The 10,086-nt window shown below is 40.4% G+C and overlaps 2 protein-coding genes across 3 annotated transcripts; both read left to right on the top strand.

The window, feature by feature from the left end:
* Window positions 1-962: 962 nt before the first annotated feature.
* LOC149406680 (Protein kinase superfamily protein) lies at window positions 963-9,965 on the top strand. 2 transcript variants are annotated; one of them, XM_089608091.1, is made up of 4 exons: window positions 963-1,930; window positions 7,894-7,929; window positions 8,033-8,371; window positions 8,888-9,965. In XM_089608091.1, the coding sequence occupies exons 1-4, from the start codon at window positions 1,132-1,134 to the stop codon at window positions 9,790-9,792; spliced, it is 2,079 nt and encodes a 692-aa protein (XP_089464217.1). In that variant the 5' UTR covers window positions 963-1,131; the 3' UTR covers window positions 9,793-9,965. The 2 variants fall into 2 exon arrangements, with proteins under 2 accessions (XP_089464217.1, XP_089464223.1); XM_089608097.1 differs by lacking the exon at window positions 963-1,930 and adding an exon at window positions 4,314-5,240.
* On the top strand, window positions 5,541-7,886 carry LOC149406681 (LEAF RUST 10 DISEASE-RESISTANCE LOCUS RECEPTOR-LIKE PROTEIN KINASE-like 2.7). The gene has a single exon (XM_089608109.1). The coding sequence runs from the start codon at window positions 6,612-6,614 to the stop codon at window positions 7,380-7,382; it is 771 nt and encodes a 256-aa protein (XP_089464235.1). The 5' UTR covers window positions 5,541-6,611; the 3' UTR covers window positions 7,383-7,886.
* Window positions 9,966-10,086: the final 121 nt, after the last annotated feature.

The raw sequence follows: 10,086 nt of genomic DNA, 5'->3' as shown, positions 1-10,086 counted from the left end.
ATTCCAAGAAATGACGAAAATATTGTTGATTTTGCACAGACAGCGTCGAAATAATGTGGGCACGGTCGAAATGACAAGGATACGTCGCCGATTTGCAAAGATAAGGTTCTAAAACGACACTCAGAGCAAAACGACATGGAGATTGCGACGAAATTTCCACGACAAAACGACGAAATAAAGTGACGAAACGATCAAAATGTCATTTTTGTGCCGAAATCCCAAAAATAATAATTTTGACGAAAATCCCCCGCAATACCCCGAAATTTTAATCCTTGCTCCTGAGATTAACTCTCTCCATATTATTCTTTTTAGCTGAATAGACTACTATTTATGAAATGAAAGAAACGACATTTGTATAACTATTCTTGATTATCAAAACGACATACGAATTTAAATATATATATATATATATATATATATATATATTTTTTTTTTTTTAAAAGAGCACGTCAACATTGTTACGAAGCTGTAAACAACCAAGCAAATCTAAGGTTACCCACTTCGACCTTATATTCAAAACGCACTTAAAAACACTGAATTAGTTTTTATAGAACATTAAAATCATCTGCTTTTCGGAGCTTTTTTATTTTCTTTCTCGTTCGTCAATTCCTAACACCAAACCCTAAATAATCCGATGACTTTCTTATGCACATGGCTAAATAATATAATTGCAACCACATATAACTTAGGTGATAAGTCAATAAATCCAATTTCGGCGATTTTTTTTCTTTCTCAAAATTTTAAATGATGAATTGGACGCTAGTTGATCCACACCTAATTTATTTATTTATTAATAGTTTTTTTAATCCATCAACACCTAAATCCATTTGTTTGCGTTGAAATTTATGTTTCGTGAACACTATCTAAAGAACCACACAATTGGTCAAGCTGGGTGATAATAATAAATAAATAAATAAACAAAAAAAACATTTAGTTGAGACGAGCCACAAACTTGACCTCTAAATATTCTAGTCTTTCCTCACTCAATCACTCGCCTAAATAATCTCCACCACAAACAGTGCCTTTTTGTCTCTTGTATTTTGTTTCCTACTGTTTTTCTTTCATACATATAAAAGAAACCAAAAAAAAAAAAAACACAGCATAACTTCTTCTTCTTCTTCCTTCTCAGAAATGAATAAAAAAAATCTGCTTATCTCGTCTCATTTTCTCATAATAATATGTTACGCACTCGTACTGTTCGACGAAATTCCCGTCTGCTCAACCTTCGACCCGTACGCAACTTGCAGCAACAAATTCCGGTGCGGCGACATTGAGGCCGAGTTTCCCTTCTGGGGACGAGACAGACTAGAAGGCTGTGGATATCCCGCTCTAAATCTCGACTGTGACAAAGACAAAACCACGATCACGATCAGGGACGTGAAGTACCATGTTTCGAAGCTGAACCAGGAGTCACGGACTCTCAAAATCGCCAGAGCTGATTTCACCAAGGGACTTTGCTCGCCCAAGTACGGTAACACGAGCTTGGACGGAGAGCTGATCCAATACGCCGCGGAGTCGAGCGACGTAACGCTTCTCTATGGATGTAGCTCGAACGTCAAGTTTTACAATCAGATCGATTTCGATTGTCGGGGAGAGAAAGTGATCGTAGTTTCTGGGAATCCGGGGAGTAACGGAGCCGGGGCTTGCAGATCGGTGGTGACGGTGAGAGTCCCGGAGATGGGAAAAGACTTCGACGTTTTGACGATCGAGAGGGCATTGGAAGAAGGGTTTGACGTGGGATATAAAGACGACAATAGTTGCGACGAGTGTAAAGCCTCGGGCGGGGTTTGTGGCTATGACAGCTGGTACTCCAATCAGACGACTTGTCGTTGCCCAGAAGATCGAGGACAATCCATATCGGGTGTCTCGGCGTGTTCTTCGTCCGAGCCCGGATCGGAAGGTCAAGTTCAAACCAACGGCGCTCAATCAGGTACGAAACTGAATTTGTTGACTGAGGATTATGCAAACACATATATAGTATAATTTATCAAGTAAAAATATGCTTATATAGTATTTTCTTCTAGAAAACTAATCGTTAGTTGTTGATGATCAATATTAGGACAGTATAATTTTGCTTTCACGCTCTCTCTAATTTTGTTATATATGGATTTATATTTCTTTAGGAATAAATAGCATTGACAACTTAGAGAATGATCCCAAATTATTTTTTCGTGCTTTTTTTTTTCTTCTTCTGAGTTTTGTTGAATTAGGACAAAATGATTGTCTCGTAAACAGTCGTGCATGTTGTTCTCTAAGAAAATGTTGTCATGTATTACTATAATTTTGATGTTAGATTTTTTACTTATTCGTGTCTCTTAGCGTGCAAATTTGGCTTAATATTGCCAATTCATGGTTTACCTAATTCATCTGCGTAATACATTTAGAATAACATTTGACTCCGTCCTAAATTCCATATATAACCAACCACTGGTATATTTTTCATTTAATCAAATACGTCACATGCTAATGGGTTGATTCGGCCAGAACAACACGTCATACTTAACTATTTGATATAGATTTTCAGTACTCAGTCCAGTTCTGAAAAAGAAAGACTTTAAAAAAATCAAACATAAAACATTTTGACTAATTTAACCGTCCTTGTTCTCTTAAAGAACTTGTAACTTACGGTATATTTAAAAATCTTTGATCATCTACACAGAGGGATGAAATAACTGTACGTAGTGTATTAATTAAAGTTAACCTTCCATCGATCATAATCCAGTGCAATTACTTTCCAGTTTCTAATTACTAGGTTAGATGGCTAGTCGCTCTCGCATATTAAATAGGAATTGCCGTGAATTCTTTGGCCTTTAATTACTTTTATGAGTGCATTAATCTAAAATTTTAAGAGACAATAAACGACGTTTGGTGACGTTTGAAAAACGAAGACTTAATCAATGACGCTGCTTTTAGTAGGTGTAGCAATTACTCACTACATTTATTCTTTATTTTTCATGCAATAAAGACACTTGATAAATAATCAGATTACTCAATATCAACAAACCCAACCTTCAAAAACAATATTGTTTCAACACTATATCATCTAGCTCGATCCTTTTCTTCGTATAAAAATGAATCTTCAAAATATACCAATTGCATGACAACGAAATAATAATGCATGTCATTCTTATACATATTCAGTTGAAGTATAGTCTCTAATCCTTCAATACGTAGAGGAAAATAATGGATCATTATTCGCCACCTTACATGTCGATTGTCCAACAACTCTTGATCAGTACAAAGTGTAATAAATCGAGAATGATAGGGACAGAGAGAAAACAAAGAGTACTCTCGTGTATGCCCAACAAATACTCTCGATTGAGTGCAAGACATTTGCAAAGGACTGGGTCATATACGACAATATTAATTCCAAGTAATTCATATTTGGCCCCCGAAAGAACAAAAAAAGAGAAAAAAAAAAAACAATTCATACACACGCCTTTTTTATAACTTTTAAATCGTATCATTTATGTCCCTTTGCGTTCAAATTCTGACTCCGCCACTACTCACATTAAATGGATTTGTTGAGAACTTCTAAGGTGCCTGTATTGCTAAATTGTTCCATCAACAACCTGACTGAGAACTTCTAGCATGTCACTTTAATTCTTTTTCTCTTATTTATTTACACCCTACAAATTTACAAATTAGTCCCCTAGCAAAAAATTTACTTTACTCCCTTCAATTTAGAGTCTATCTCCCTGTCAATGTCTGTAAGGATTTATCTGAGTAAAAAGACACATTTCCTCTCATAACCATCCCAAAAATTGCAGCCAAATCATTCCTTGAATGTTTCCTCTGAAATATTTTAGTGTCGTTTTTCGTCAAAGTGGGGCATGTAGACCAGAAGTCAACAATTTTTTCCTACCAACTTCAGAACTTTGTTGGTTATATTTTATGGAGACTAGAACACATTCATGTCGCTTCTAGATGACAACACTAGTAATAACATTTTCTCAAGTCCTCGTGTTACTAGTTCTTTATTATATATAAAAATTGTAATTCCCAAAGTGTTTCTTCATTTGAGGAATTAAAAAAATAATGAGATGCTGACTATATAATTGCGTGTGAAACTTTTGACTTTTATACAGCCAGATAAAACATGCAGGTGTCATCTTGGAAACGCTTAAACGTTTCATAAAATACGAAATACAAATTTTATTTTATTTTATTTTTTGTGAAGGACTCGGTCACCTAACTCTGCCGTGATTTGGCAACAGACTATCTAATTCAAAACAGAAGATTCTATTTTGACACAATTTTCGTCCCTATCTTAGCATTTTAATTAGTATCAAAACAACCACCAATTTTTACACGATGGCTCTTTGAAAGTGATCAAAATTCAAACTACATTTATTTCATCTCTCCGGGTTATACTTTTCTTCTGTTTCATTCAACACACACCAAACGTTTCATTAAATCGCTTCTTTTGCGTCTCTCTTGTAAATTCAACATAATAAAAAAAAAAATGAAAACTCATTTCCTCTTCCCGAGCGGCTTCTCCTTGTTCATCACGATCATCATTCTAGTGTTTACCAGCACGCAAACCTCTGTGCTCTCACAAGATGATCCTCAATACGAGACGTGTTCGAGAATCAAAACGTTTAAGTGCGCAAATTATAGAGAAGATCTTCGATATCCGTTTTGGAGCAGCAATGATCCGCCAAAGTACTGTGGCCACCCGAAGTTCGAGCTCAACTGCGCCGGCGCTGCGCCGGAGATCACACTCGAATCTGTGACGTACCGAGTCCTTGACGTCAATTTTGACAGTTATACCCTCACCGTCGCTAGAGCCGATCTGTGGGACAACCTTTGTCCCGACGAATATCCCGACACGAAACTCGATACCACCTCTTTTGAGTTCGCTCCCGGGACTCAAAACCTGACGCTGCGCTATCGATGTCCGGACTTACTGATTCCCAACAAATTTAGATGTCCCCGCGATGACAGTGATGAGACCAGTATCTATACATCGCCAGCTTTGGGAGCGCAAACCGTTGTTGATAATTGCGAAGAAAGCATGGACGTTACTTTTTCGGGGTCGTCGATTGGGAGGAACGTGGTGGATATGCAGTCGTTTAATCTAAGGGCGCTTCTGGTGTCGGGTTTCGGGATTAAGTGGAAGGCAAACGACAGCTTTTGCAGAGAGTGCGAAGAATCTGATGGGGTTTGTGGATCAAATGATCAAACCGGGGCTTTCGCTTGCTACTGCAAACACGGGCCTATGCCGTTCAAATGTCCGGGTAGGTTTCGATTTTTTTTTTCCGGTTCTTGAATTATTCCTATAATCTCCGTTAGATGAATATAAGTTCATACAAGTATATATGAGAAAGCTACACGTTTTTTTTTATTAGGAAATTAAAAAAAAAAAGCTTGAGAGATTTGAAATAAGTTGTGATTAAGGTAATGAATTTATAACTAAATATATTAGTTGCCTCATAATTAAATAACTTTCTGTAATCTTTCTGAAATTGAAATTGTGATTATTACTTAAATTCAATAGCCAAAAAAGCTGTAGGAAGTAATCAATATTTCTTTCTGAAATTGAAATTGTGATCACTTATTTCAATCGTAATCTTCTAAAAAGTTACAAAATTTGTCACACGTAGATCATAAAAAAGAATTAATTAGCCGTTCTAAAATAAAAATTCTAGCTTCGTCCATGGTTTTGTTTGCATTTCTTTTAGATATTAGAGATGCTTTCTGCTAGATAACTTTCTTCTAGTCTTTATTCCTCCAAACATATCATCTTCGTTCGTTCCACACTGATCAGTTTCTGGTCTTCAAGATCAAACAATACTATATTACTATTGTCGATCGATCATCTTACATTCCCTTTTTTTTCTCCGTTGCATATTTCGAAGCCCTTATTCTTCAGCCTAATTTCTCAGTCTGTATATTTCAAAGGCTGAAAATGCTTCATACATATTCTTGTGGATAGACAAGTCAACATTTTTAACAGGATTATTGCAAGAAGAAAACAAACTGAAAACCAATAAAACATAGACATAAACACAAACAAAAAAAAAAAAACTTACGTGTGCATATTTGTCATGCATATTGAAACAAGACATTGATCAAGTCTCATACGTCGTCGTCACAGGGGCATCAACCACCTCTGTTGAAATATATTTCCGAGGCTAATTTCTCTAGTAACCACACTTTTTCAATTCCAACATAATTTTCAACTACCTTGTTATAAAAAGACAAGGTCTAATTTCACACAATTCACATGACCCAAAAACAAAACAAAATAAAGGTCTCATCAAAGTCCCTAGCACACCTTTGAAATACTTTTTCCTTGTGAACACAGTGTAGCTACATGTTTTGAAATACAAAATTATTTAAATTAAGGTTAATGAGCAGTAAAGAAATATCCGTACAACGCGTGGGATTTCACTAGTCAATAAATTAAATCATAATATAAAAAAAAAAAAGATAAAAAAGTACGAGTAAACAAAACAGTCTTCCAAAGCCAGCCAGAGTCGGTCAAAAAAGCACAAAGACGAACCATAGCAACCACTTTCCCGCCAGACTCCATATCTCACCACTCCACAGCCAAATCCCAAAAATGACATCCGACGATCATCTCTCTCGAATCCCACTCCTCTGCGATGCGTCACATCCCTCGCTCCATGCTCCTCCTCATCCTCGCCCTCCACGTCACCATCGCCTCTCTCTCATCCGACGGCCTCGATTCGCTCTCTGGCTGCAACCAGACCTTCGACTGTGGGCCCCTGAGAAACCTCTCCCACCCATTCACGGGCCGGACCCGCCCGGCCCACTGCGGCCCGCCGGAGTTCCGCCTCTCCTGCGACGACTCCGCCGCCGAGATCGCCGTCGACTCGCTGGACTACCGAGTCCTCCGAGTCGACCAGCTCAGCCACACCATGTCACTCGCTCGCTCCGACCTCTGGAACCAGACCTGCCCTAGCGAGTTCCGCAACACCTCCGTCGCCGGATCCTTCGTCGGCTACGGCGCCGGGAACGCCGACCTGACAATGTTCTACCGCTGCAACGACTCCGTGCTCACCGTCACGCCGGAGAATCGATTCGGCTGCGAGTCCGACTCCGGCGACGGCGACGCCTACTTCCTTGTCGGTCCGATTCCGTTCGATCCGATCCTCGCCGTCGTGCGGTGCAACGAGAGCGTTAGGGTTCCGATTCTGCGCTCGATCGCGTCTCGTCTCACGCACAATCGGTCTCTGCTCCGGGAGGCTCTCATGGAGGGATTCAATGCGAACTACACGGTTCCGTACGCTGACCGGTGTTCGAGGTGCGTTGATTTCGGCGGCGAGTGTGGCTTCGACTACGGTTCGAGCCTGCCGATTTGCATCTGCGGCGAGAGAGTTTGTTCTGTCCCAGGTAGGTTGATCTTGTGCTAACTCGGAGATAACATGGATGCATTAACTTCGTTAGCGAAGCGAATTCCAGAGCTTTGCGAATTCTGCTGAAACCTTCTGTTGGTCGTCTGTTTGGCGACGAACAATCTGAAACCTTCTTAAAATGAGAACACAATTATCTATAGTATCGAATTTTGGAGTAGCCATCGTTAAGAAGGCCCTTGTTTAGCTTTTCCTTTACTGGATGAAGAAAATATTATCCTTTACTTCGTCATTCTATTTTCATTCTCACTCGGTATGATGTGTCCGCTGAAAGACTCTCGCTCATCAGAGAAAAAGACTATCTTTGCCAGTTTTCATGGCTAGCTTTCTGATCTTTCTCAAAGCTTTATTATTTTATGTGCTAGATCATCCCGCTCTCTTTCTTTAAAATCTTTTTCGTTAACATTAGATATTGATATCACAGTGGTGGTGAATTAGTTTCTTGAATTAGCTTCTGATTGAGTTCTATCATTAATAATACTGATCCAAGTCTTTCAATTCAATGATGCAGGTCGAAATAGCGGCAATAAACTCGGAAAAACACTAGGTGAGATAAACATAATAAAGTTAGTGTCTTTCATCGCATCGCTGTGTCGAACCAACGTTCTTTGCTAACTTTTTTTGTTGTTGTAAATCTATCATCTTCAAAGGACTTTCGGTCGCCGGTGCTTTCGTATTGTTGATGTTCATCGGAGGCTTCGCTTGCTTCTTCGTACGGAGAAGGAAGACCCAACAAGCCAGAGCTGTCCAGGCTCAAACCAGAGACATCTCGACCCAGCCGTCGAGCAAGACCATCACCGAGCCTTACACGAACTTCTTCCGAAGCACCCCGTCGAGCTCTTCGTACTCTCACTCCAAATCCGACCTCGAAAAGGGAAGCACCTACTTTGGCGTCCAAGTCTTCAGCTACGCCGAGCTAGAGGAAGGCACCGACAACTTCGACGCCTCCAGAGAGCTCGGAGAAGGAGGCTTCGGAACTGTCTACTATGGTTCGGCTATAATCCTTAATCTCAATCCAGATCATCTGTCTATTTTTTATGTCAGTTTTGTGTCCCTCAAATCAAATATGCTAGGATCAAATGCCCCTCCTGAGCTTTTCAAAATTACAATTTTTACGTTAAATTTAAAAAAAATATATATATAATTTTAACTCGAATTTATATGATTTTTTTAAATTTGCCCCTTGATTGGAATTCCTAGCTCTGCCGACACGGAAGGAAGCACGAAAAAAGAGATAGATGATCCAGATTTCATTGTTTTGACATAAAATTTGGTAAATTTTAGATAAATAGCCGTAAATAATGACGTGGCCTAATCATTGGAGATGGCTATTTATATAAGATTTATGTCTGTAAATACATGAAAATGGCTATTTACCTAAAATTTAATAAACGCTGTCTATTTAGCAACATCAAATGTTTAAGTTAACTATTTTTCTAATGGACCCTTAATTATTTTAACATGTTAATTTGAAATTTGTTTTGTTTTTCCTTTTTTTTTTTCAGGCAAGCTCCACGACGGGCGGGTCGTGGCGGTGAAGCGGTTGTACGAGAACAGCTTCAAGAGAGTAGAGCAGTTCATGAACGAGGTCGAGATTCTGACTCGGCTCCACCACCCAAACCTCGTGAAACTCTACGGATGCACGTCGAGGCGGAGCAAAGAGCTTCTTCTGGTGTACGAGTACATCTCCAACGGGACCGTCGCGGACCACCTCCACGGGAACCGGTCCAAGTCGGGCCCGCTGAGCTGGCCCGTCAGACTCGGCATCGCCATCGAGACCGCCGACGCCTTGGCCTATCTCCACCGCACCGAGATCATCCACCGAGACGTCAAGACCAACAACATCCTATTGGACGACGAGTTTCGCGTCAAAGTCGCGGATTTCGGGCTCTCGAAGCTGTTCCCGACTGACGTGACTCACGTCTCGACCGCGCCGCAGGGAACCCCGGGCTATGTCGACCCGGAATACTACCAGTGCTACCACTTGACCACTAAAAGCGATGTCTACAGTTTCGGGGTCGTCTTGATCGAGCTTTTGTCGTCGCTTCAGGCCGTCGACACGAGCCGGCACAGGCACGATATCAACCTCGCGAACATGGCGATCACGAAGATTCAGAATCGGTCCGTGGGCGAGCTCGTTGACCAGTCACTCGGGTTCGACAAGGATGAGGATGTGAAGAGGATGGTCACGGACATGGCTGAGCTGGCGTTTCGCTGCATTCAGCAGGAGAGGGATTTGAGGCCTTCCATGGAAGAAGCCGCGGCTGCGCTCAGAGCGATTCGGGACGGAGATCCGGCGGTTCAGGTCGCTGAGGTCGTCGACATCAGGGCCGAGGATGTCGGGCTTCTCAAGAACGTTCCTCCGCCTCTTTCGCCGGATTCTTCCGCCGCCGATAAGTGGATGGATTAGAGCTTGGAATATTTTTTTTCTCTTCATTTTTTTGTAACTTGAAGAGTGGTTTGTCTTGATATGCGTTTATCAATTACCACGTTGGTTGGGGCTTTGTTTCTTTCCGTGTGGTTGTTTTGTATATAAGAATATACATATAGAGAGCTTATTTCTATATTTTTTTGGGATGTGTTTATGTACGTTTGTTATAAGATCTTTGGCAGTGAACACTAAGTGCATACAAACATATTTTGATTTTCTAAGACGGTTTTCAGAGGAAGTTCGACAATCTAAGCTGCCCGTTTTGAGTGGGGA

The sequence above is a fragment of the Urtica dioica genome, chromosome 1, assembly GCF_054948205.1.
Source record: "Urtica dioica subsp. dioica isolate 48M chromosome 1, U.dioica_male_clone48M_v1_H2, whole genome shotgun sequence".
NCBI lineage: Eukaryota > Viridiplantae > Streptophyta > Magnoliopsida > Rosales > Urticaceae > Urtica > Urtica dioica.
Note: the sequence above shows the minus strand (reverse complement) of the source record. Positions and strands in the feature narration are given on the sequence as shown.

Coding starts and splice junctions, on each gene's coding strand:
- LOC149406681 (XM_089608109.1), top strand. CDS start 6,612: ATGCGTCACATCCCTCGCTCCATGCTCCTCCTCATCCTCGCCCTCCAC.
- LOC149406680 (XM_089608091.1), top strand. CDS start 1,132: ATGAATAAAAAAAATCTGCTTATCTCGTCTCATTTTCTCATAATAATA. Junction 7,930..8,032: donor TAAACTCGGAAAAACACTAG/GTGAGATAAACA, acceptor TCATCTTCAAAG/GACTTTCGGTCGCCGGTGCT. Junction 8,372..8,887: donor CTTCGGAACTGTCTACTATG/GTTCGGCTATAA, acceptor TTTTTTTTTCAG/GCAAGCTCCACGACGGGCGG.